Consider the following 27,726-nt stretch of genomic DNA (forward strand, 5'->3'; position numbering starts at 1 on the left):
ATCTATGCTTTGTTATATCCAAAGTACTGTGTGTGTGTGTGTGTGTGTGTGTGTGTGTGTGTGTGTGTGAAGGGTGGGCGGGTGGAGGGGCAAAGAGGGAGGGAGAGGGTGAATCCGAAGCAGATTCCATGCTCAATGCAGAGCCCAACACAGGGTCCAATCTCAGGACCCGAGAACCAGGCACCCCAAGTACTATTTTCAGAAGTTACTGAAACCAGTGTGTACCCTTCAAGACCACAACAGTGCTGCTGGAAATTTTGTGTATTCCTTTTTTTTTTAAGAAGAAAGATATTTTTTCCTCCTTCCAGCACAAAATTCTGTGGGGATCAATAGGTTTATACTCTTTGGCATAGTGTTCAAGAAGATACTTCAGAGTAGTCTTAGAAGCTGTGGATTTCCCAAGGATTTTTTTTTCTTCTTAAACAAAGAAGTGACAAGTGAGAAAGTCAGTGTCTTTCTAACCCTTTCCAGTCAACATGCATGCCTTAAAATTTCATGTTTCTGTTGCTCTAAGAAAAGACAAATTTCAAGCACTATGTCAAATAAGTCCTTAATGTGTTTCATATTATACTTCTGCTGTCAAAGTCCTGAGAAAAATTGTTCAAATATGTGGAAGAGGCAGAGATATTCACATAAAGTATTTCGACATTTCAACCAAAGCTTGAAACCCTTTGCAATCAGAAATGAACATTCCCAACCACCCTTCTAAGCACTGAAAACTTTAATCCCAAACAGCAGTATCTTTTGAACAACACATTGTTATAAATTAAATCATCAATTTGACTTCTATCAAATTTGCTAAGATAAAATCTTTATAGAGGTACATAAATCAATCATTTTGAAGCAGAATGGTTGTCAGTTACATATGCAAACATACAAAATTAGGTCACTAAATGGAAGCCAGAGAGACCTTGAAAATAGCATCTTGATGTTTAGATTTTATCTGGTATTGTTCTAACAATCTATATAAGGAGTGAGTAGAAGTTTTGAGTGAGGGGTCAGGGAGAGTTATACCTGCCCCTCTCTTGAGCTAACACCTTTCCTGACCTCAAATGGAACTCTCCCTAGGGTTAGAATAGAACTGAGCTGTCAGGTATAAATCAATTAACTCCAGCTTTGGGGATTTCTGAGAAAATAGACATTTAATCAATTTAGAAGAGTCATTTTATCTTACTTATTATTTAGCATTCCATGGTAAGGTCAAGATATTACTACAATCTCAATACTATTGATAAGTAACTGAGACAAGAAATTAACAGGTTAGATCTTATACTGTTTCTGCAAATCCATAGGCATGTCAAGCTGGACCAGAGAAGTGAAGTATCCAGGTTCAAAATCAACTTGGCCCCACTGCAAACCTTGTCCCTTCTTCCACAGCAAACAATATACACAGTGGGGAAAGCAAGAGCATAGACCCTAGAACCTCAATGCTTGGGTCTCATCCTGGCTCTGTTCCTCCTTTCCTGTGAGATCATAGACTGATTGCTTCACATTTCTATGGCTCAGTTTTCTCATCTGTAAAATTGGATGAAACTAAGAGAGCCAGCCTATAGAATTGTGGTGATGGCTAATTCATTCATGTATACCAAGTAAAATCGTGTTTGGCACATAGAATGACCTAGTCATTATCTTTTATCATCAACCTTATTATTATTACTATTATCACTATAATTGCTGGCCAGCATCATGCTGCCAACTTTAATCTTCCTTTAATTACATCCTGGTTGTCTTTTAATAAGTTTTGATTGATACCTTTAGCTACTCAAAAATGGTGGCTAGTGAATTTTCAATTCAACAAATGCTAACTCTTCTGCCTGAATGTCAAAACATATTTAAACAAGATCCTACCGGCCATAATCCTCCCTGACCAGAATCTGGTATCCTCGTCAGGCTTGTCCCTACGTTCAGAATGCTCCTTCTTTCATTTGTAATGCTTTCTTTTATCCCTTATGCCAACATAGTTATTAGTCCTTAAGTGGATTCTGTGCCTCAAATCCATAACAGTAACTAATATCATTGTTCAAAGTTCAAAGGTTGCACATTAGAAAAGACTCCCTAAAAAGTACTCTTTCTAAAACAATACAACTCAAGACTTTTATAAAAGTCATTGTGGGCTGTGTTTTCTCAGAAAGGAAAGAGACCACCTTCACAAATATACTTGAACTTGTTAAATATTTTATGTTCCAAATCAATTATATGAAATTATATTTTTGAATATTTGAGTTTATTTATAATAAATGAATTTGTTCAATACATTTGTTGATAATTGTATATACAGTACTTCTGAATACCAAGGATGTATATCTTTCTCAATCTCTCAGTTTGGAGTTGGTTCAAAATGATTTAATGTAGAGGGGCACCTGGGTGGCTCAGTCGTTAAGCTTCTGACTTCAGCTCAGAGCCCTGCATCAGGCTCCCTGCTTGGCGGGAAGTCTGCTTCTCCCTCTTCACTCCCCCTGCTTGTGTTCCCTCTCTCACTGTCTCTCTCTCTCTCTCTCTGTCAAATTAAATACATAAAATGTTTTAAAAAATGATTTAATGTAGTGTCCAAATTAAATATGTGGCAATCCTGACTTTTAATGACTTAATAAATGTTTACGTTTTTCCCCGTGATAAAAATAAAGAATGCATAAATCTGGATAAGACGAAGACCCAATATAGATTGTCAGATTTGGTACCTTATAAAGTCTACAAGATATCATTAAATGCCTATGCCACTGGAAAAGTACAACGTAATGGAATTCCTGTGGAGACTGTATGTCCTACAGCAGCAACAGGTAAGATCTAAGCTTTGATGCTTCTTTCTGTGAATGGCAAGGTGCAAAGTGTAAACTATTGAGTATACAATCCATCTGTCTTTATGCTTCATTTAGGAAACACATTGAGATGGCACATGTGTTAACATCTAGGGTTTATAATAATTTAAAATACAGTAATTTCATAACTGTTATGCTGGGTTTTCTGTATATCTCATATATCATTATAGAATTGTAAGAATGAAGCAGAGGGCATATTAACAGGTACAATTTTTAAGGTTTCAGGCAATTTAGGTACCTAATCAACTTAGATAGAAATGCATTATCTGTTGTTTTTTTTATCATCTAGAGATATCAATTGTAGTCAGACACCTAATAATGTCTCACTTTGAAAGCAAAGTATTCACTTGCTGACCTCTGCTTACCTCACAAAACGTCCTATAAAACATAATATTTTATTGGCATTTTGTTCTCTTTGTTATACTGAACCACCTACTCTTTTATTTTTTGGCACATTTTCCATCTGAGGTTTCCTTTCAAAGGCATTTGCCTCTTGCCACCTGTATGATGTTTCCATAGTTTCCAAGATCTAAAGCTAGATCTATCTCTGAGGTGAATGTTAACTCCACTAAGTCAGGAAGGAAGAAATAGCCCTGTGTAAGGTAGTATTTGTAGCTCCAGAGATCCTCACTGGCACCAGGCTTATGAAGAAAAATTTTGTCATTTAGGGCTGGGCGCAGAATGCTCTTAGTGAAATTTAAGGTCATTCAGTTTCTGGTTTTAAAAGTCCAGATCCTTGAACTTTATGGTCTTATTATTTTTCTAAATCTCTGTGAAGTCACAAAAGATGAAGATAATTTGTCGCTGCTCCCGAAGAATGCAGCCAGGGAGGTGGTTACTAGGATAACATAAGCTTCTCAAGGATGGAGAAGCTGGGACATCTGGCTGGTTCAGTTGGTACAGTGCAACTCTTGATTTTGGGATTGTGAGTTTGAGCCCCATGTTGGGTGCGGAGATTACTGACAAATAAAAATCTTAAAACAATGCAGGTGCTGGACTGTATGTAAACCTTCAGGGTCCTCATAGCATCCTTTCTTTTCTCCTTTCCCCTTTCTTCCCCTCCCCTTCACCTTCCTCTGTTTCCTTCTATTCTATAATTCTACATACTCCCCGTAGGGGAGAGCATAAGCTCTCATGATTTCAAGTACAACACAGATGCTAATATTCACTGAATGACTAGGTGATTTATTTTTAGGTGTTTTGGCACAACATTTTGATGGATGTACTATTATAACTTTCTCATCTATAACCACCAAATTCACACTTACAATAATTTATATTGTACATATACATTGCCAAGTGATTTTAATATGCATTTACAAAGTGATTCAAGTAACAAATCTTTCTTCATTTTGATAGCTCCAGACCCAGTCAACAACCTACAAGCTTTACTGAAAACAGATAATAGTATAATTGTGACTTGTAAGCCTCCTACCAGATATAATGGCCCCAGCAATGGCTACTATTTTCTGAAAGTCAAACCTGGAGGTGGTGATGTTAAAGAAAATAAATCAAAATCTTGTAATTTCTCTGTAGAAGATCTTCAATATTCAACAACATATGAATTTGAGGTAAGATTTTAATTTCTATAATCACTATAGTACTGATATACATTATAATGATTGTCATGTCATACGTAAATCATACTAAGACCAGTGTTCATGTGAGCTTGGAAACTGTGTCTAATGAAATCAAACTTTGAAGTCTTAAATATTTGACTTCAAACTTTGAATTCCCAGTTCTAAAAACAGTGGTTTCAAACAAATATTTTGGGGGGAATATTTTTGACCTTTAATATGATTTACTTAAAGCAAAATTATTGCTCCTCTGTCAAGAAGCACAACATTTTTCATGCAGTGGATTATTAATTTGTCAAATCTTTCATTTACCTTGAATTTATCTTTATTAACATGACTTTTTTAATTACAAAATATTTTACAGGTACACTGAGGTTGGAAAAGAGTAGAAATAAATATTAAGAAATACAGGTGAACATAGAGAATTAAAAAAACTCATCTATAAGCTTACTGTGCACTGATCATACTTCGTGAATGTACTCCTAAAATGAAAAAACTCAGTCTTTCTCCTGGTTGTAGGGGAAAACCTCAGTTCAGTCTTCTCTTGTGTGTTCTTCTCTGTGAGTCTCCTGTTCACATGTCTCTCTTCACATGCAACACTAAACTGACACTTCTAGTCACAAAATGTGTGGAGCCTTTTCTCTACATCAACAGGTCTTTGTGGCACCAGCTGGGTGTCCTACAATTTAATTCAAATCTGACACTACCTATCTGGAGACAGTGGCAGATTCCACTGGTGAAGGGATTGGTCCCACAAGACTGTTCCTATTCCTCTTCAGATGCCAACTGCAAGTAGCTGATCCCTAGGTTACCCTCAACTTTTGTTCAATGTGGTAAATTGGGCATTTCCATGACCCTCTCCTCAGGTCTGTTCGCGTGGCCCACAGAACTCAGGGAAACACTTATTCATATTTATTTATTTATTTATTTATACCAATTTATTAAAGGATGTGATAAAGGATATAGATGCAGTCAGATGAAGAGAAAGGGCGATGTCTGAGAAGGCCCCACGTACAGCACCTTCTGTCTCCATGAAGTTGGGATGCACCATTCTCCTGATGTAGATGTGTTCACCAACCTGATAGCTCCCCAAATTTTGTTCTTTGGAGATTTTAAGGAGCCTTCATCATGAAGATGTGATCAATCATTAACTTCATTTTCAGCCCTTCTACCTTCTCAAAAGAATGAGAGGCGGGACTGAAAATTCCAAACTTCTACTCATGGCTTTATCGTTCCGGTGACTAATCACCTCATTAGAATGAAAGACACTCATATCACCAGGGAAATTATAAGGATTTCAGGAATTCTATGCCATGAACCTAGGGCAAAGACCAGTATATATTTTCCATTACCTCACAACTTCCATAACGTGTAATGCGTATTTATATACATTCAGCACATATATTATCAATATTTTGAACAGCAGTTTTTCACATATCACTGTATCATGGACAGTTTTCCATGTTAAATATTCTGCTACTATGCAATTTTTAATTTCTGTGTAAGATTCTATCCTAGGGCTTCATCACATTCTATTAACTGTGCTTGTTTTCATCTCTGTTGTAGACAATAATCAATAAACACACTTACTGGTAAACAGAAAAATCTTTGAATCTGTCTTTAATCACTTCAGTTTAAATAAATTCCCGGAAATAAATGTATTGGTTTAAAAATAATTTACATGTATTTTAAGAATTTTTGTGATAATTTTTTTCCCTCTAAGTTACCAAATTACACTTCCCATAACAGTATATGAAGTGACTGCTGTTAAGTCTCACAATACTGAGCACGCATGCCCTTCTTTTTCTTTGATGTGTAGTAGGTGAAATATGCTATTAACATCTCTTTTTGTTTGAATGGAGTTTCTTCATTTACTGATGAAGATAAACATGGTTTTTGTTGTTGCTGTTATTGGTCTTGTGGTACCATACTTTTTACCTCCTTTGCCCAGTTTTATTTGGGGAAGTTGGATATTGATGATATGAAAGTCTTTGTCATATAAGTTGCACATTTTGTTTCTGATTAGCAGTTTGCTTTTTAATTTTATTTAGAACACTAAGTCATATACAACTTTTCCTTTTCTTTTTATTCAGTCAAATTTATCAGTTTTATTTCTGATTTGATGGACATTTAAACAGTCTAAAGTTGACTGTTCAATATAATGTTGGCAACTGGCTTCATATCTTTAATCATTTAAAGAAATGTTTATGTATATGTAATAATATATATAAATATATAAATTTTCTTGTTGTTTCTCTGTTTAATCAGAGATATAGGTTAAACTTTATCACATGTTTTTATTGTACTATATTAGATGATGCCATGGTTGTGATGACATGATGTTATTTGTTTATATGGTGAATTATAGTAATAGGTTTTGTAATGCTAAACCATGTCATATTCTAAGAAAAAATCTTGCTCTGTTGTTATGTATTATTTCCTTAAAGTATTATTGAATTCAATGGCTTAATTTTTTTTAAGTCTTTATGAATGGATATTCATAAATGAGACCATTCAATAAGTGGGTAGAAGTAGTGGGCATAGCCATTTGGTATAGGTGTGGGCATGCTCCATTCTTAATATATTTTGGTACAAAGCTTATGCTAACCTGATAAAGCATATTGGAGACATTTTCCTGTTTTTGTACATTTTATAACTTTAATATAGGGATGATTTGTTCTCTGAATAATTTGTTTTAACCCTTTTAACACAGGAATTCCTTCTGAACCATTTACATTTTCTTCCAATATTATTGTTCTTTACACATATTTTACACTTTGTGAGGGTGGTATTTATTTTTTCAAGGAATAGTCCATGTAAAAGAAATATTTTGTTATTGCATTTCACGTCCATTATACGTCATCTCCCATTACTTTTCTAGCACCCATTAAGCTACGTTTCTTTTCAGTTTCTCAACCACATCTGTACACGTACTTTACTTGATGTTCTTCTCTCTTTCTAGAATTTTCTTTTCCCATTTGTCAATATAAGTTACTCTGGAAAGATATATATAAACATCATATTAAAATACAATCTTCAAATTCAAATTAGTATACTATTATCTAGTTATCCATTTTTCCCTACCCTCCAAAAGATGGTCTCCTGCTTTCTTCATTGCATGTACCATAATTCATTTTCATGTTTCTTTCTGTTTCTACTACAACATTTATGCCATCACAAGGTACCAGTCATTTTGGTTTTTATCATCACTGTGATCTCTGGTTAATAGAATAATAAAGTTGTTTTTATCATTCTTAATTTATTACTTTTCTTTTTTGTAGATTTATTTTTATGTTCTGGTAATTTAGGATTGAAAGTGTTTTTTTTCTCCATTTCTTTCTTTTTTTATTTTCTAAAAACAAAACAAAAGAAATCTATGAACTGTCCTTTGGTAAAATTTTGGCTGTAAACCATGTCTGTGATGTTTATTACTAATTTTTGAATGACTGACAAAATTTAACGAGTGGATTTTTAGAGTAGAATGTTTTTATTATTGATAATTTCCAAGGAATTTATAACTGCAATTAGGAAGAATTTTTCATTTATCTGTTTTTAAGGAGAGTGTTTTTACATTTTTGGTGCTTGGATTTTTATTATTATTAATTGTTAGATTTTAAAAGATAATCAACTTTTACAATTCCTACTTTTTGGAATTTATAAAGTATTTTCTATAGCTCAATGTATCATGAATGTTTTTAAATATTCTGTGAGTACTATATTTGTCAAATCTTACCAAAGGGTAAAAACTTAGATATATATTTTCCGAATTTGTCATGTTTACCTTTTAATGACACTATTCAGATTTATTTTTATTTAAATTTGTTTTTTTGCCAAAGCCTCTTATTGCTTTCTTGCTCCTTTCAACTTTCCTTGTATCACTAAATTGTGTTGGTTTTATTTGTATTCAGTATTACGAGACACAGATAGTTATGCTAGTTAGATCAACACTGTAGATTTTAATCTATGTCACTTGAGGGTGCCAATCTTTATCATTTTAATCCTTGTGAATTAAATATCACTTTATTATAAATATTGTGATACTTATTTCTACTTATTTTTATAAATTGTGTGTGCATTTTATTTATAACCCTTATAGACAGTATATGATAGAATTTCCCTTTTAAAGAAAATGTAAAGATATTAGGTAGGGAATTTTAGCTTTAAGATTTGAGTATTTTGTTGTGTTGGATCTTATTCATTCAGTTTCACTTATTCTTGTTGATTATAACCATTATTATTATGATGATTATAGCTAAATAGGTTGAGATTTCTTTTATCTTTTTCACTGTTAAATAATGTCTTTAAAAAATATTTGATGGGGCGCCTGGGTGGCTCAGTGGGTTAAACCTCTGCCTTCGGCTCAGGTCATGATCTCAGGGTCCTGGGATTGAGCCCCGCATCAGGCTCTCTGCTCAGCAGGGAGCCTGCTTCCTCCTCTTTCTCTGCCTGCCTTTCTGCCTACATGTAATCTGTCTGTCAAATAAATTAACAAAATCTTAAAAAAAAAAATTTGATAACAAAATGTTGCCATAATCTTGGTTTCAACTTGAAAGTTAACCTGTATATTTAAATTAAAATAAATAGCATTGTATGAGAAGTAATATATGTGTTTCAATATGATAAATAAATTTACATTAGAAAATTTTTTCTCTTTTACTACTGAAATTCAGGTCTACTATAACAATGGGCACTTTGAGGGACCTGTAGAAAGAGTTTCTCGATCAACATCTTGTAAGTCATTACGTGGCTGTTTATTATATTTTATTTACATCGAAACATATATTAACATTTACAAAGTTTTATTCATTCATACTAATATTTAATTTTTAAATGTTTACATTTTCCATAAATAATATTTTAAGTTGCCTGTAAAAAGATGTATAGGTAAATAAAATACAATATTTTACTTTATTTTTAATTTTTGAGTATAGTTGACATACAATGTTACATTATTTTCAGGTGTACAACATAGTGATTTAACAACTATATTTTATGTTATGTTCACCTCAAATGTGTCTACCATCTATCATCATGCAACACTATTACAATATCACTGGCTCTATTCCTTATGCTGTGCCTTTTGTTCCAGTGATTAATTCATTTCATAACTGAAAGCCTATGCCTCCCACTCCCCTCACTGGTTTTACTCATCCCGTCACCCCTCTTCTCATAGACAACCATCAGTTTGTTCCCTGTAAAATACAATATTTTAAATTCCATTAGGAGATTCAAGGATTCAAGGATTGTTGATTTCATAAAATAATTCACAAGAGGATTTATCTATATAGACTTAAATTATGATTAGGTTTTCATGTTTGTTTTGTGTACTGTTTTGGAGATTGTTACTTATTTTATCTTCTTCTGTCAGTCCAAGGTAAGCTTGGTAGAAGTAGGCATTAGAAAAAAATCTGTCCTGATTTACATAACTAAAGCCAAGATAATGCTTAATAACAATATGCCTATTTGATTTTTTTATCATTAATATTTTACATATTTAAATCAAAATAAAGTTGCAGATGGAAAAAAAAAAATCACCTAGGGGCACCTGCATGGCTCTGTGAGTTAAAGCCTCTGCCTTCAGCTCAGGTCATGATCTCAGGGTCCTGGGATCGAGTCCCGCATCGGGCTCTCTGCTCAGCAGGGAGCCTGCTTCCTCTTCTCTCTCTGCCTTCCTCTCTGCCTACTTGTGTCTCTGTCTGCCAAATAAATAAATAAAATCTTTTAAAAAATCACTTAAATTTAAATGTCATCATGATAATGAAAATAACAGGTACCTGTCACCACTCCCCACTCTCTTTTTTGCTCATGGAGAGGACGAATTTTCACCATTTCTGTTTTCGGTTTTCCTTATAGTTCTCTCCCTATTATGTCAAGAATATTGCTACTCTATCTAGAGCTAATATAAACATTGCCCATTGACCTGATCCTATGAAGGAAGAAGACTTGGTTCATTGTTTTGGCTTGTAAATTAAGTTAAATTATTTAAATCTCTATGTGTTGTGTTACCAACCATAGGCTGTTTCCGATGCTATCATTGCAGCATCTCAGCCTCTCTCTCTTACACATATGCATTTGCACGATGACCAACACCTTCTTTTCCGAAGTCTTTGAAAAAGAGGAAAGAGATAAAAGCTCCTGTTCCAAGCTGCTTTCCTAAGGCCCATGTACAGTTTTCATTCTTTCTGTTCAGAGGCTCAAACTATATATTCCCAATGTGAAATGCCCACCAAATTCAGCAAAGTAGCTTTGATTTTATTACCATTTAAGTACTTTTCTTTTGTAATTCTTTACAATAAAAACAGCTTCATTGATTTTTTTTTCCCCCGAGCGTGCAGATAGCTTATAGCTGCAGCACCTACTCTTGGGGGTCAAAGACTCAACTGGGGACATTTCACACTCACATCTTAATAGGCCGGCTGTGAGACCGCTTCACTCAGAAAGACACAGAACGGGGAACACAGGGTGCCAATGAGGGAGGCTATCAGCCTCAATGGCGATAGCAGTGAGCATGGTGGTCCGAGAACCATTCTGTGACCCTCCCTGCCACCCCTCAGAGGCGGGGGAAGAGAATCAGACCACATGTATGGGGGTGGGAGTTGCCCTGGCTTAGAACCCCCACGTTAAGAAAGGAATCAGTATCTCTTAGAATAGTTTCAGGGGCATAGCTTCCAGACGTGACAACAGGGCCAGGGCCAGAAATGAGATGTGCCCTGGGTTACTCCATTCAGGAAAACCTAAAGCTAGGGTTTCCCCCAGGACCGTGTAGTTGGTACAAAAACTTCCCAATCCAGATTAGCAATCAGGGATCATTTTCACCATTGGCAATGTTGCCTTTTAACACAGGTAATATTTCACTTCTCTCAGATTTTCCTGTCAGTGGGGCTAGAGAGTTAACCCAAGGTCCTTTTTCCGTAACGCAGAAAAAGTTTTATTGACTTTTTGTTCCCAATGGCATTGTCATTAGAGATAAACAGTAAGACACTATTTTAAAAATTTAAATTCAATTAGCCAAGGTATAGTTATAATGACGTTTTAATAGTGACATCTTCTCCAGGAGAGGTCTGGGGCTGGCACTTGCCAACCAGAAATACTAGAAAAGTATTGCTGAGCTTCCGCGGCATAAGATTTCCTCATTTATATTTTGACAACATTTCCAATTGAACTCCTGGGGCCCCTTTCTTCTTGTTCTGATTTGGACTCCCTAGGTGTACAGTTAAGCCGCTGAGGTAAAATTTTCTTTCATTAGTTTCCTCTTTCAGATTTGCTACATCTGAATCTAACTTTTTAAAAAATTTACTTGTATATATTCTCTAGTGTAAGGAGAAAATATTTTAAGCTTGCACATATAAAAATGAAATGCTTGATTCTACCCTGGCACTTGATCAATATTTTGACCTGGCATAGAATTCTAAGTTAAAAAATCAAGAATTAAAAAAGGATTTCTGTTTTGTTCTCCTGCATCCAGCATTACTTTCTTTTTGTTCTTCTTTTTTTTAAATTTTATTTATTTCTTTGACAGACAGAGAGAGAGAGAGATCACAAGTAGTCAGAGAGGCAGGCAGCGGGGCAGTGGGGGTGCTCAATCCCGCCACTCAGTCGCTGCCAGCATTACTTACTAATGCCTTCCCATTTCTCAGTCTTTTTCTATATTCTCATATTTTTGTTCTCTTGGGAACTTTTAGGGTTTCCTCTTTATTCTTGGTCTTGCAGTGGTCTTTTTTTCATTTCTTTTCCTGATACTATTGGCTTTGTTGTCCTGGAGACTTATATCTCTGAGAAATTTTCTTTGCTCTAATTTTTTTTTTTCCTGTAGTCCTTTTGGCACTCCTGTTAGTCACATTTTGGAAACTGTAAATCAGTTTATTATTTTGGAATCCCCCTCTCTTGTTGAGAGTTTCCTTGAGAGTGTGGTTCTTAGCAGCAGTCTGATCAAAGCTGTAGTGAGACAACAGGAGAAGTTGATTAGAGAAGTGCTGTGATCCTTAGAGGAGCTGTTGACTGAGGATTCTTTGTATTATTATTTTTTCTGTTTATTAAAATAGAATTTTACTTTATTACTTACTTATATAACATCTATTTTTTATTTCTTTTTAAAAAAAATTTGTCCAAGTTTTATTTAAATTCAAGTTACTTAACATATAGTGTATGTAGTACTGGTTTTAGGAGTAGAATTTAGTCACTCATCACATACATATAACACTCAGTGCTCATCTCAAGTGCCCTCCTTAATGCCCATCACCCATTTAGTCTGTCCCACCACTCACCTCCCCTCCAGCAACCCTCAGTTTGTTTCCTACTGTTAAGAGTCTCTTATGGTTCGCCTCTATCTCTGTTTCTACCTTATTTTATTTTTCCTTCTCTTTCCCTATGTTCAGCTGTTTTGTTTTTTAAATTCCACACATGACTGAAATCATATGGTATTTGTCTTTCTCTGACTTATTTCATTTAGCCCTCTAGCTCCATCCTCATCATTGCAAATGGCAAGATTTCATTCTTTTTGATGGCTGAGTAATATTCCATCATATATGTAATAAACAAATTTATATATGAATATATATATATATATATTTTTTTTTCACATCTTCTTTATCCATTCATGAGTTGATGACACATGGACTCTTTCCAGAGTTTAGGTATTGTGATAATGCTGCTATAAACATCAGGGCGCATGTGCCCCTTCAAATCTGTATTTTTATATCCTTTAGATAAATACCTTGTAGTGCAATGGCTGGGTGGTAGGGCAGTTCTATTTTTAGCTTCTTGGGGAATATCCATACTGTTTTCCAGAGTGGCTGCGCCAGTTTGCATTCCCACCAATAGTGTGTGAGGGTTCCTTTTTCTCTGCCTCCTCACCAACATCTGTTGTTTCCTGTGTTGTTAATTTTAGAGTCATTCTGACAGGTGTGAGGTGTTATCTCATTGTGGTTTTGACTTGTATTTCCATGATGATGAGTGATGTTGAGCATCTTTTCATGTGTCTGTTAGCCATCTGGATATCTTCTTTGGAAAAATGTCTATTTATGTTTCTGCCCATTTCTTAATGGGATTATTTTTGAGGGGGGTGTTGAGTTTGAGAAATTCTTTATCAATTTTTGGATCCTAACCCTTTATCAGATATGTCATTTATAAATATCTTCTCCCATTCCATAGGCTGCCTTTTAGCTCTGTTGATTGTTTCCTTCGCTGTGCAGAAGGTTTTAATCTTGACGAAGTCCCAATAATTTGTTTTTGTTTCTCTTGCCTCTGGTAATGTGTCTAATAAGAAGTTGCTACTACTGAGGTCAAAGAGTTTACTGCCTGTGTTCTCTGCTAGTATTCTCTTTCGTCTTCCTTTTCTCCAGGAAAGGGCATGATTTCATGTTAAACTCTGGTGAGAATTTACATCAGGATAAGTAATCCTAATGGTAGAATGAAACAGTTTTTGTCCCTTGGTTAATTGATTTTATGCCTTAGTGAGTAGATGAGAAGTTTTATCTTTGTAGAACAGAAGTCTTTCTGATCCTTTTGGGAAGCTATCTGCTTCTGCACAAAAGTTATACTATGTGAGTTTTTTTCTGAGATTTGTAATAACTAGATTATCTCTCTTATCCCTTCAAAATGGAATGCTGAAAGAAAGAGAATTAAGCCTAAAGGATTGTGTTGCATAAAGGAACAGTATCTGGGGGAAGAAAAGAGAGTTTCTCTTTTATGTTCTAATTATTCCCTTAAAATATTAGGTGTTTTTGTTTGTTTTGAGTAATGTAGGCAAAATACACAAAATCAAGATTTTTTTCTATTTGGTCTCATTCTAAAAACTTTATTTTTTGAAAACTTCAAAAGAAGATAACATATTAAAATGAAAGTATTTTTTTTTAAAAAAAGATTTTATTTGACAGAGACAGAGAGAAAGATCACAAGTAGGCAGCGAGGCAGGAAGAGAGGGGGGGAATACAGGTTCCTCACTGAGCAGAGAGTCCAATGTGGGGCTCTATCCCAGGACCCTTAGATCATGACCTGAGCTAAAGGCAGAGGCTTAACCCACCGAGCCACCCAGATGCCCCCAAATGAAAGTACTTTAAAGTGATATTAAAAAAAACCCAGTTAAATATTTGTCATAATAAACTTTCTTCATGTGTTATTTTTTACTTCTAGATAATTCTAGAGCACTGATTACATTTCTGGTATTTCTGATCATTGTGACATTCCTAGCCCTCCTCGTTGTTCTCTATAAAATCTATGACCTTCGCAGCAAGAGGTCCAGGTAAGAGTTGATTTCAAAATGAAAAATAATAGTAAAAATGATGAAAGCACCCATATATGGGGCAACTTTAGAACCAGTTAAGTAAAGAAGGGGAAGTAGCATGAAGTTCAGTTCGTCAGTGAACTTTTGATCAAAAACTTAGTGCGGTCTTCTTGGTTTTTAGTAAATACTAATTGTTTCTACATTTACTAATGATGTTATGGATTTTTAAAAATAATAGCCAATGAAATGAATAAATATTTATTCTTTTAGTACAAAGTAGGTCAGAGGGATCTAGAAATGATAAAGGCAAAAAGGAAAGAGAGAACTATCTAAGGAATTATATCTATTCCCTTGGCCAGGGAATATATGTAGCTGTTATGAATATATGTAGCTGTTAAAATGTAGCTACATTTTATGAAAAACAAGAATTGAAAAACAAAAAAAATTAGTCACTTAATTGCATTTGACAGACAACTCCTAGTTGGTTTCTTCCTCCCTTAATTTTTCTTTACTCCTCTCTCTCTCCAGCATCTCCTCTCCTTCATTCTTTCCGCCCTCCCCTGCCATATTCCTTCCTCCTCCCTTCTCTCCCCTTCCCTTCCTCCCTCCCCCTCCTCTCTTCTCCTTCCCCCTTTATCCTCCCTGTCAACATGCCCTCCTTCCTCAACACATTCACTAAACGTAAACTGAATCCCAACTGAACTCTATGCTTCTTTAAAAATATATAACCTTCCATTTCTTATTTTCACAGCAATATGGAAGAAGAGGTTATACTTGTTGAAAGGGGTAAGTGGAGATATTTTTTACTGGTGAATATCCCCTTCACATTTGAATCCATTCATTTTAAATAAGAATTCAACATTTAAAAAAATATAATTTGGACTTCCTCTGTTGATACAATCATGAAACTTAAATTCATTTATTCTCTCTCTTTCTCTCTCTCTCTCTCTCTCTCTCTATTTCTCTCTCTCTCTATATATATATATGTAAAATATAAATAAAAAAAATATATATATATATATATATTCTATTTAGATCAGTAAGTACTATGAATTTCCCAGCATATGCCAAATATTGTGCCAGCATTGAAAACATGGCAATTAGAAGCCATAGACTCTGCTCTTAAAAGGTTTACAATTTAATAGAGGAAAACAGAAATATCGAGAAAGTACGAAAACCATTTGGTAGTTGCCATAGTGATTGAATGTATATGATGCTATGGAAAGATAGAAGGCTGAGTGGGAAAGGCAGGCATCTGGGTCTTCTAAGATTGTGGGGAGACAGTAGATCAACAAATGAGGGAGTGGTGGATGGAAGACCAGATGGAAAGTCTCATAGAGGAGGAATTGGTAAGTGTGGTCAAGTCTCTGCCAGGATGGGATGGTGGCTTTTCCCTAAAGGCTCATTTATGAGCATGACAAAAAAATTGCAATTTGACTTAGGTGAGAAAAAGGAACTCCATTTTTTCTCTTCTTTTTCAACTTTTACACTATTTCTTTAATTCTTTCAATGTGATTTTGGATCTGGTAAAAGGAGATGGAGATAAAGATTGAAGCTATGTTTACAATAAAGAAAATGATTTGTTGTCTCATATTCAAGACCACAAAAATTTAAGAACTCCTCTGTCTTATTGGAACTTCTGACAGGTTTTCCTCTGTAAGAGCAGGGTCTAAATCAGTAAGCAAAAGCTTACTGATTGGTTCTTTAGAGTTCCTTGACTTTATTTTCCATTGCAAAATCTATCACTACCTGATATTGTATTATATATTTTACTTGTTTGATAACTCTCCTCCCCTAACTAGAATGTAAGCTAGGGATATGAAGACAAGGAGATTTTTCTTTCTCGTTTCACTGCTCTATCCCCAGTACCTATCTGAGTATATGACATTCAAAACATGTCTTTGAATACATGCATGAATAAGGTAAAATGTTCTAAAAGTTAGTTCTGATAGACAGAGGGAAGAATGAAGAGTACAAAAATTACAAGCCCCTAAGTAGAGAAGGGGAATGAATTTCAGGGTGTCCGTGCAGACTAGGAAGGGTCAAAGAAGCCTTTTATGTCAAAGTTGATGCTGATTGTCCGTTTGCATGCATTAGAACTTGCCCAAACTCCACTTAACCTCAATGGTGGCTCTAAATTCAGAATAAATGAATATCAGAGATCCCCAACAACCCAAAGAAACAACTGCACATGGCTAATTTGTTAAGAGTATTTGGATAGACTGTTTCCACAGACAATAAGATAAATGTGCAATCCTAACAGACATCTTCTTTCTTTACCTGTAGAGAACATTAACCTGAAGAGAAGAAACATATTTTTCATATGTGTGACAGTTTACATTCTCTTATTCTTCTGAAACTGTTGTTTTTTAGGAGCAATGCACAACTGTAGTTCTCTATATATTTTACTCCTTACTAAGTTATTAAAAAAGCATAGCATATAATGTGTTTTGTACCCTCGAGGCATAACAGATAAGCACAACTTGTTTAGAGTTTAGTGTGAAGGGAATATCCAATGAAGCTGAATCCTGACTATCAGAGTATAAATCATATGCTCTTATCTGCACAATATTTCATAATAACTTAAAAAAGGAAAAAGGAAAAAATAATAACTATAATATAGGCACATAAGTATAGTAACTGTTTTATTAATGAAGTAGTCAAACCTTAGATTTAGGGAATGGAACACTAATAATAGTGTTACAATTTTTTAACAAGTGGAGTTACCTGCTCATGTTGGTATTTCAGAAGACTAATTTTGGGGGAAGTTTAAAAGAAAAGCCAACATAAGGAAAAACTAGAGACAAGGAGAGGAGTTTGGAAGATGTAGTTGCGTGCATGAGGAGGACTGTCTGCCCCGACCACTCACAGAGCGATCAAAAGCACCCAGTGACGGAGGGGGATATCTTGGATCATGTGGAAGTTTCGATCTTAAGTTACTTTGTGAATGGTGATCTTGTTTACTGAGATTTGAAGTACTAGAGTCAAGGAAACATGATTTTTACTTTGAACATTTTGACTTTGAGATACATGGGGGATAACTGTATGGAAAATCTGGGAGATGGTCTGAAAGGTTAATATAAAGCCCAGAAGAGGGCTGGAGCCCAAAATTTAGAAATCATGGGTTTGTAGGTGAATCTTTGTAGGCAAGGGAGATTTGCCAGATGGAATATGTGTGAGGAGGAAAGGAGCAAAGGGTTAATCCAAGCTACAAATTTAATGGAATTTGTATGAACACTTGAAAGATAGATATAACCCTGGTCATGAATCCTTAATATGTTTAAAGATGATGAAAAACAGCTGATGAGTGTAGAGCCAATCCATGCCGATATTTTGCTGGAAACTTACAAGAGGAAGATTGCCGATGAAGGAAGACTTTTTCTGGCTGAATTTCAGGTGCGTGCTCCTCTTGATATATGATGAGAAATTTACTCAATCGTCAAGATCATTCCATTTCAAATGTATTACATAACTATTTGCCTTTGTAGTTTATCCCACGTAATACTGCAGCATAGTCAAAGCAGAGATTATTAAGAAATTTCAGAACCGAAGAGATACTTATAGTCATGAAATAAGTAAACATTTCAAAAATAATTCTTCATTGTATCATTATCAGTTTTGAGGTTGTGACACAAAACATATTTGGCCAGTTTTGTACTTACAGTCTAGGTAAATATCCAAGTTTGTGTTTCCAAATGAATTTTACAGTGGTAATTAATTCTGAATTTACTTTCACTTGTGGGTTTTACTCTCAAAGTGGCCAGCCCAACATTCATTTTTTAGGGTTTGGTTGTGTTTTTTTTGCATAATTTCTAACAATGTTAACTTCAATTACGCGACACAGCTTGCTTATCAGCATGAAGGAAATACGTTTTAGGATGTTTCTTTTGCTCAAAATGACAAGTGGCAAGGGGAAAATTATTTTTCTTGAATCTGCCTGGACTCAAAGTATCTTTATGTCTTTCAGAGCATTCCACGGGTGTTCAGCAAGTTTTCTATCAAGGATGCTCGAAAACCCTTTAACCAGAATAAAAACCGTTATGTTGACATCCTTCCTTGTACGTAATCATTGAGAATGGGATTTCCATATATTTAGGCTATTTGATTTTTCATTATTTCATTTATTTATATTTCTTTTCTTTGGACAGATGATTATAACCGTGTTGAACTCTCTGATATAAATGGAGACGCAGGGTCAAATTATATAAATGCCAGCTATATTGATGTGAGTAAAAATGCATAACTGCCAGATGATTTTATATCTTTGTTGTTTTGTCACTGACCATTTTCATTTTCCTTGTATCTATGCATTCCATTCAGTTCCTTCTTTACCATGGCAAAATTTTAGAAATATTATTAGAAATAGTTTGAAGTAAACCCCTAAGATTGCTGACATAAACAACAAAATCATTAATAACCGCAAGTATAGTTATTATTTGTTATTGGTACTAGGTATTTTATAGAATTTTTTCTACAAAAAAGATGATACTAATACTTAAAATATTCTGATACGTACTATGTGCTGGATATTAGATTAAATGGTCTATGTATATACTGCTCATGAGAGCCCCACATTGGCCCTGGCCATGTGTACCATTCATGCTCATGTAGAGGTGAGAGGTGAGGGCTGGGAGGCTCTGGGGAAGTAGTTGTCCTTGTCCTCGTTCAATTAGTAAAAGGTTGACTTGGGATTCAAACCCAGGTCTGCCTGACTCCAAACTATGATGCTTCAGTTGTATCACATTTCATGTCAGCAGAGATGTTCTTCATTGACCTGGCTCATGTGTTCATTGTATTTACCCAAAACCAAATACTGTATACGGTTAATGTATCCATAATATTTAAAAATGTTATTTATTATATAATTGTTAAATAAATAATGGACCACACAATTTTTTTTTAAAAATTAAGTGGTGCAACAATAGAGAGAGACTGAAAAAATTCTCCTTCCACACAATCCACCTTTTGCCCCATGTCTCCGTTTACCCCAACAGGTAACCTTCACGTTGTTTCTTATTGATCCAGCCGGTTTCTTTATAAACAAGAGAATGCCAACTTTTTTATCCTCTTCTTTATCTAAAAATGTTAACATAATATTCATATTGTTCTGTGCCATGCTTTATATACATATGTAAGATTTATATATATATGTATGTATGTGTATATGTACATATATATATACACATATATGTATATGTGTGTGTGTATACACAGAAAAAATTTATATATATAATCACTACAAGAAAAGGGATTGGCAAATTTTTTCTGTAAGGGGCCTAACGACAAATATTTTGGGTTTTCAGGACATAAAACTTCTGTCACAATTACTTAGGTCTGAAGTTTAGTGGCCACATCCAGAGATAATACACAATGTGAATGTATTCAATTTTTTTTCCCCAAAATCAGACACAGGGCACCTGGGTGGCTCAATGGGTTAAGCCTCTGCCTTCAGCTCACATGATCTCCGGGTCCTGGGATTGAGCCCCATATCGGTCTCAGTGGGGAGCCTGCTTCCTCCGCTCTCTCCTCTGTCTGCCTTTCTGCCTACTTGCAATCTCTCTTTCTCTCTGTCAAATAAATAAATAAAATCTTAAAAAAAACAATCAGGCACAAGTTGTAACTTGCTGACCCTGGACATAGAGTATTTCTAAACCTTTCTCTCAGACTTTATAAGTCATTCATGGTTATAGCTGAATTGTGATTTAGTTAATCATTTCCTGTATTAATGGACATTAAATGCCTTTTCTAATCTTCTGCTTTTACAAACAAATGCTTCAATGAATAATCTTGACTCATTATTTTACACTGGGCTTTAGTATATATAGGATAAATTCCTAAAAGAAGAATTTCTAAGTCAAAGAGAATATGCATTTGAAATTTTAAAAGACATTTCCAAATGGTCCTCCACTAGGGTTGTACCGATTTACATGCCACCAGCAGTGTATGAAGAGGGCTTATTTCCACAGACCGCCAAAAGAGTAATCAACAAAAAATTGTTTTGACAGTCAAATGGTTGACAAAGTGTATATCATGCTACTCTCTATGCTGGTTTATGAGGTAATTCACAAACTTTCCTTAAAGAAAAAAATTGAAATTGAAGTTTGTTTTGACCTACGTGAATATATAAACTTTCAGTGGAATAGGTAAAATGGTCAAATCGTATTTATTTACTTATAAACATGATGTGTTAGTTTCCTAGGGCTGACATAACAAAACACCACAAACTGGGTGCCCTAAAACAACATAAATTATTCTCTCAAAGTTCTGGAGGCAAGAAGTCTGAAATCCAGGTATCAGCAGAGCCGTGCTCCCTCCGTAGGATCTGAGGGAAACCCTCCTTTGCCTCTTCTAGCTTCTAGTAGCTCCTGATAATCCTTGGCCTTCATTGGCTTGCAGCTGTTATCACCCTAATTTGTGCTTCCATCATCACATGACCTTCTTTCTTGTGTGATTCCACATCACTATGCCCCCTTTCTCTCATAAAGACTCCAGTCATTAGCATGAGAGCCCATCTTCAGTCCGTAGGACCTCATCTTCCACAAAGATCTTCTTCGCAAATGAAATCATATTTTGACATTCTGACGGGATATGAGGTTTTGAAGAATGCTATTCAATCCTCTACACACAGATAATGTAAAATTATAGCAAAACTTTAAAATTTTGGATCATTTATGAAACATGCACCTTCACCATTTTTGCAAGTAGAAGCTGAGCTGGGATTTATCTTCTCGAGAATTCTGTCCCTTGAGTTGGCACTCTAACCAATACATATATCCTGCCTCCCATCCACTTTGTTTAATACATGACAATTTTTGTATTCTTGCTTACTGTTGTCTCTGCAAGTTCGATCCCAAGCAACAAATACCTCTTTCATCAACATATACTCATGATATCCACAATAAAATGTCTTACTTTATTCCTTTTTAATATGATCAACAAAAGACTTATTTATAATAATGAGCAAACACTTAAAAATGTGAGGTCATAGTCTAAAGATAATTATGAGTACTGCATCATAATTTTGACCTCTATTTTAACTGATTCTGTAAGTAACTTCTGTAGGCTTTCACAACTATCACTGATTAACTTTATTTTAGTACATAGTGTTTCACATTGTTTTTGGAAGAAAATTGAGAACAGATTTTATAAGAATTTAGGTGGTCTCTGGAAAAAAAAACTTATAATCTCTATTCAAATATCTATGGTAATTATGGTATTGAATTAATACTTATTTTTCTCCACCAGAGCTGGGAACTCCCAAAAAGCATGTCTTCAGCTTTTGCATAGTTACTTGACATATTGTAGTCCCTCAATAAATAAGTGTGAAATAAGTTAATATATGACTAACACTATGTCATGAGATAGACGTTTCAAGAAGTTATTGATTTAACCCCAAATTTTTGTGGCCCATGTAACCATATTTCATCGAATGGGCAAAGGTTATCTCTCTGAAGGCTTCTCTGATTGCTGAGGTAAATTTAAGGAATATGGGATAATTTGGAAGAAATTAGCACAATATCTTATCTGCCTCTGTACTCCTTCTTTACTTTGGTAATAGGAGTGGAAAAAGCAGATATGTAGGTAATGAAATGAAAGTTATTGTATCTTTTATCTACAATGGCAGAGAAGGAGTCTAGGGAATCTGCGGTCTATCCCAGCACCAGTGAAAAGGTAGAAATGTGGGGATCATCTCAGAATGATTTATTGAAAGAAATTGAGTAAAAATCCCAAAAGCAAATATACGGCTTGTACGAAGGTTTAAATTGTAACAGATGGTTTTGTAAGAGTTGGCAGAACATAAAATATAAGAATGTCTGGATTCCTTTTATAAATTGCTGCACTACCCCAGATGAGGATGAAATCTGATTTCTAAAATTGTTTTGGGTATATGGCAAAGATACATGAAAGCCATGAATATGGTTTGTAAATGCTAACATGTTTGGCACAGTTTAATGGGTGATCACGAGTTAATAAAATCCCCCCTTATAATTTGAAAATGTTCAGAAAAATCCACAACCAAGAAATGGTGGCTCTAAATCAACCTCCTTTAATGTACATTTTACATTTTGCATGTAAATGAGTAATTGAGGGTTCACTAAATGATATACCTTTGTATGTGTTTTGAACAGGGCTTCAAAGAACCCAGGAAATACATTGCTGCACAAGGTAATTTACCTGACAGTCTAACATTCTTTTTGAAAAAAATGTTTTATAGTTCTTTTATCAGAAGATATTTATCAGTTAGTATTTATTTACCTCCTAGGTCCCAGGGATGAAACTGTTGATGATTTCTGGAGGATGATCTGGGAACAGAAAGCCACGGTCATTGTCATGGTCACTCGATGTGAAGAAGGAAACAGGGTAAATGACATAGGATGAAGATGGGGGTTAGGAAAAGAGCATGTTGAATCGCATTTCAAAATACAAAACAAAACACACATATTGCTTGATGACAAAAACAGTTCTCTATTTTAATCAGTGTAACACTTGACTTAAACATTTCTTACATGTAGAATAATAAAATATGTACATACTTAAATATATGTATGTATGAATGAAGTTTAAGTGTTTGTGCTTAATTGCTGGCCTTACATTTGATTCCCATTTCTTCGCAGTATTGTTATAAGTTTAGTGCATTGTTATGAGTTTAGTGCATTTCAGTGTGCTGATTTCACAAGCACTCATGAATACTTAAAACAAGACTGTCCTTGGGCAGATAGGTGGTAATTCATGTAATAGGACTTTAGGAAGCGTGAAAACCTCCCTACCCTGCAGCCTGAAATTAACTGCATGCAACCACATCATTTCTGCTGACAACTGAGCCCATCCTCTTTTAATATGCAGCTAAGCCTAGGAAGAGCATCCTTCTGCTAGGTAGCATGGAGAAATCTTTCAGGACACGTTAATGGGAAATGAAATACTTTTCAAACATCACAGTTTGAGGTGTATATGTGCTTGAAGAAGAGTACATAAATGTTGTGAGACTTTCAGATGAATATTTTTTGTTTTGTGTTTTTAATTTCAATAAACAAATTTATTTAAATGAAAAACCAAAATTCTTAATATTTTTTGAAATATAGAACAAGTGTGCAGAATACTGGCCATCAATGGAAGAGGGCACACGGGCTTTTGGAGATGTCATTGTAAAGATCACCGAGTACAAAAGATGTCCAGATTATATCATTCAGAAGTTAAACATTACAAATGTGAGTTTGTTTCATTATATGATTTTTATTTTCATATAGGTTGTCTAAAAGTACAATTATGGAATGAAATTAAATGTAAGAAATTATAATCTATCTAAGAAAAACTATTTTAACAAACTACGGGAGGAGGGGTTGCCCTAGAACAGTAACACAAGCCAACAGGGTCAAGTTAAATGACTGGAGAAAGTAGTATTTGTCCAAGTCATATCAAAAGTATCTGTAGTGGCACCTGAGGGGCTTAGTTGGTTAAGTGTTCAACTCTTAATTTTGGTTCAGGTCATGATCTCAGGGTTGTGGGATCAAACCCCTGCGTTGGGCTCCATGCTAGTCATATTCTCTCTTCCTCTTTTTCCCACCCCAGTCTCCCACTCAAATATATATAGTAATGTTGTGACTCTTGACATAAAGAGAAGAGCTCATTAATAGTGTTGAATAGATGATTGGATTATTGAATGAATGATAAAATGGCCCTTTTCTCAATGGGTCTATTACCATTACCATTATGGAGAGAATACTTAACCAAATGGCACAATTAGAGAGCTCTTTCTGCCTACAGATCCTGGTACTTTAATAAAATTACCTTTTAGCACCAAAAAACAAAACAAAACAAAACAAAACAAAAAACCAAAAAAAAAAAAAACACAACAAAACAAAACAAAATGAAAAGAAAAACAAAAGCAAATGGCACAATTAGAGAACTGTAAGAAATACACAGTTCTGGGGCACCAGGGTGGCTCACTGGGGTAAGCCTCTGTTTTCCTCTCAGGTCATGATCTCAGAGTCCTGAGATCAAGCCCCACATTGGACTCTCTGCTCAGCGGGGAGCCTGCTTCTCTGCACCCCCCCAACCTCTGCTCTCTCTCTGCCTGTCAAATAAATTAATAAAATCTTTTAAAAAGAAGAAATACAAAGTTCTAACTATGTAGCAAAGATAAAATGTTTAGTTTGGAAAAAAGAATTGTCACTGTGGCCTTAGATAATAGTTAAAATGGAGGTCCTCACACATGTTATAGGATTCCGAGTTTTTTGGGTTTTTTGGGAGTTTTTGTATTATTATTATTATTATTATTATTTTTTAATTTATTTTTAAGTAGGCTTCATTCCCAGCATGGAGCACAATATGGGCCTTGAACCCACCACCTTGGGATCAAGACCTGAGCTGAGATCAGGAGTTAGACACTTAACTGGCTGAGCCACCCAGGCACCCCCTAGGATTCTATTGTTATGAAGAGTCCAGAATAGGCAAATTCATAGAGACAGAACATTGATTAGGATTGCTTGAAATTGAGGCGCGGTGGGAAGCAGGAGGAGGGATGACTGCTAATCAGTAAGGGTTTCTTTGGCGAGGTCATGAAAATGTCTTGTAATTAGCTAGTAGTAGGATTTTATGACTCTGAGAATATAATAAAACACTTTATCATTTAAATGAATGAATTTTATGGTATGTGAATATATTTTAAAGAGGGATAAAGACACAAAACATACCCCTACCCCTTGTGTATTTCTTCCAAGGCCTTCTTAGCCTACCATGGCGTTACTATGATAACCACAGAGGGCTGTGGGGCAATGGTTCCACCACTGATAGTTCATGGTAAAATACATGAAGGACTTAGGCATGAGAACCCCAGTCCATATACATGGGTCATATGTAGATCAGGTTACATCGATTGGTCTCATTATTATTCTTAATTAATATAATTATTTCCTACCAGAAGATTACAACCAACCAAGTTTTGTTGTTTCTTCTGCTATCTAAATGTAGGTGGTTCTTCTTCGTACCAGCTCAGGGAAGTATGAATTATTCATCTTGAATAAGGGGTTATCTTGAAGTTGGGACAAATATGAGCCATAGTCTGGGGCTGACTTTCCTCACTTGTCTCCCCACAGTCTGAGCTAACATTTCTAATATAAGACGCCTACAAAACATAGCATTAACCAAATAATTTATCAGACTTTCTTCACTTGAAGAAAATTTACTGGTCTATCAGACAGAATTATTTCAGAATAATTGAGAATAATTTGAGAATGGCCTTTGCTTTCTATCTTTTCCTACCCCACCCACACCCCCATTTTTGGTGCATGCATGTGTTTCTGTTGTTTGTTTCTGGCATGGCAGCATGGAAGTTCCTTGAAGCCTCAGCTCATTTACCACAGCTTATTGCCTTCCTGGTGAGTTCTTGCTTACCGGTTAGTGCTTGCCAACCCTGCATGATGTCTCAACAGCTGGTTATCCATTGGAAAGGAAAATGTCACCATGGTTGAAAAACACTTGCATGAGGAGTTCTTGGTCCTGCCCCTCCTTTCACTTACTTGTCAGGTAGTTTGCTTTAAAAAAATATATATATATATTTAAAGAAAATATCTTTTGCCTAGAAAAAAGAGAAAGCCACAGGAAGAGAGGTGACTCACATTCAGTTCACCAGCTGGCCAGACCATGGGGTGCCTGAAGACCCTCACCTGCTCCTCAAGCTGCGGAGGAGAGTGAACGCTTTCAGCAACTTCTTCAGCGGCCCCATTGTGGTGCACTGCAGGTAAATGGAGCCCCACGGCAGGTGCCAGAGCTATCCCAGTCCTCGCCTTGAGGCTGGTAGGGACATCCTTCCCTTTGGCAGTTGCTACTTTGGGCAACAGTCTGTGGGGAGAAACTGACATTCCTTCCTCTGCTTCACCCCGTCAGCTTTTCCCTTCACTTCCCTGCCATGATCATGCCTTCACTTTGTTTGTTTGCCTTGTCAGTGCTGGTGTTGGACGCACGGGCACTTATATTGGAATTGATGCCATGCTAGAAGGTCTGGAAGCAGAAAACAAAGTAGATGTTTATGGTTATGTCGTCAAGCTACGGCGACAGAGATGCCTGATGGTTCAAGTGGAGGTATGAGCCAACCTTCAACCCCCAATATCCCTTTTGCTTTTTGACGGGAATTTTCCTGTTGGGGGGAACAGTGATCTTAAAAGAAATCCTGAGTCTTTGAAATTTTAAACAGTGGGTGAAAATAGTTCTCTTTTAATTTCCTGAAAACTAAATCAATTGGTAAGCACCCGTTAGAAGTATTTTGCATTAGTGGTTAAAAAGTACGGTAGAAGAAGGATGATTCTTAATTATATAAACAAACACATAGATAAATAATAAAATGCCATTTACAGGTGTCAGAAAGGAAAAAAGAATAAATAAAACACTGAAAACCAGTTTGGCAGAATCTCATAAAGTTAATACCAGGGAGGACAATATAGTATAGTGATTAGAGCCCAGATTTTGGACCTACACTTCCAAGGTTCATATCTTGCCTTTAATTCTTAACATTGTGTATCCTTTCACAAGTTTTTAATATTTCTGTGCCTTTGTTAAGTCATGTGTAAAATGGAGGTAATGACCTATTCACTCTATGGAGTTTTGATGAAGAGGTATTCCAAGGAAAGTATGTAGGCAAGTTCCCGGGACATGTATGTAGCCAGTACTTGTAAGTGAGGGTTATTATTGAAACTGTCTGCACTTGACCCAGCAATTCCACATGTATGTTTATGCCCAAGAGAAGCACCTGCAAATGTGCACATTTAGAAAGGTGTGCAAGAATGTTCATTGAATTAAACATTGATAGAATAACCAAAAAAAAAAAAAAAAGAAAAAAAAAAAGAAAGAGAGAGAAAGAAGGAAAGAAAAGACAAGACAAGACTTTATTCATATTTATGGAGAAAGGGGGGAAATGTAGACATACAGATGCCCGACAACGCATGCTATGCAGTTGAAAGGGATAATCTTTGTCTGTATCCATCCATGTGGTTAGAAGCTCAGATGAAAACCACGAGTGAATAAAATCACTGAATGAAACATGTAAGATAAAATGTATAGAATTTTAAAGAAGCACATAAAAATGTACAATGTTTATAGATACATAAATGTAAGTGCA

At 35.4% G+C, this 27,726-nt stretch overlaps 1 protein-coding gene across 6 annotated transcripts in view; it reads left to right on the forward strand.

Annotated features, from left to right (window-relative positions):
• The window catches only part of PTPRC (protein tyrosine phosphatase receptor type C), a 124,778-nt gene that overhangs the window by 82,453 nt on the left and 14,599 nt on the right, over nt 1-27,726 (forward strand). For all 6 annotated transcript variants that reach the window (XM_082701939.1, XM_082701936.1, XM_082701940.1 and 3 more), the window contains 13 exons: nt 2,625-2,777; nt 4,176-4,387; nt 9,064-9,124; nt 14,525-14,633; nt 15,367-15,401; nt 17,902-18,011; nt 18,583-18,673; nt 18,764-18,840; nt 22,745-22,781; nt 22,879-22,976; nt 23,696-23,821; nt 26,195-26,352; nt 26,558-26,693. In XM_082701939.1, the coding sequence (XP_082558065.1) occupies nt 2,625-2,777; nt 4,176-4,387; nt 9,064-9,124; nt 14,525-14,633; nt 15,367-15,401; nt 17,902-18,011; nt 18,583-18,673; nt 18,764-18,840; nt 22,745-22,781; nt 22,879-22,976; nt 23,696-23,821; nt 26,195-26,352; nt 26,558-26,693 (1,403 nt within the window). The remainder of the gene's footprint in view (nt 1-2,624; nt 2,778-4,175; nt 4,388-9,063; nt 9,125-14,524; nt 14,634-15,366; nt 15,402-17,901; nt 18,012-18,582; nt 18,674-18,763; nt 18,841-22,744; nt 22,782-22,878; nt 22,977-23,695; nt 23,822-26,194; nt 26,353-26,557; nt 26,694-27,726) is intronic.

This window comes from Mustela nivalis (assembly GCF_964662115.1).
Source record: "Mustela nivalis genome assembly, chromosome: 16".
Taxonomy (NCBI): Eukaryota; Metazoa; Chordata; class Mammalia; order Carnivora; family Mustelidae; genus Mustela; species Mustela nivalis.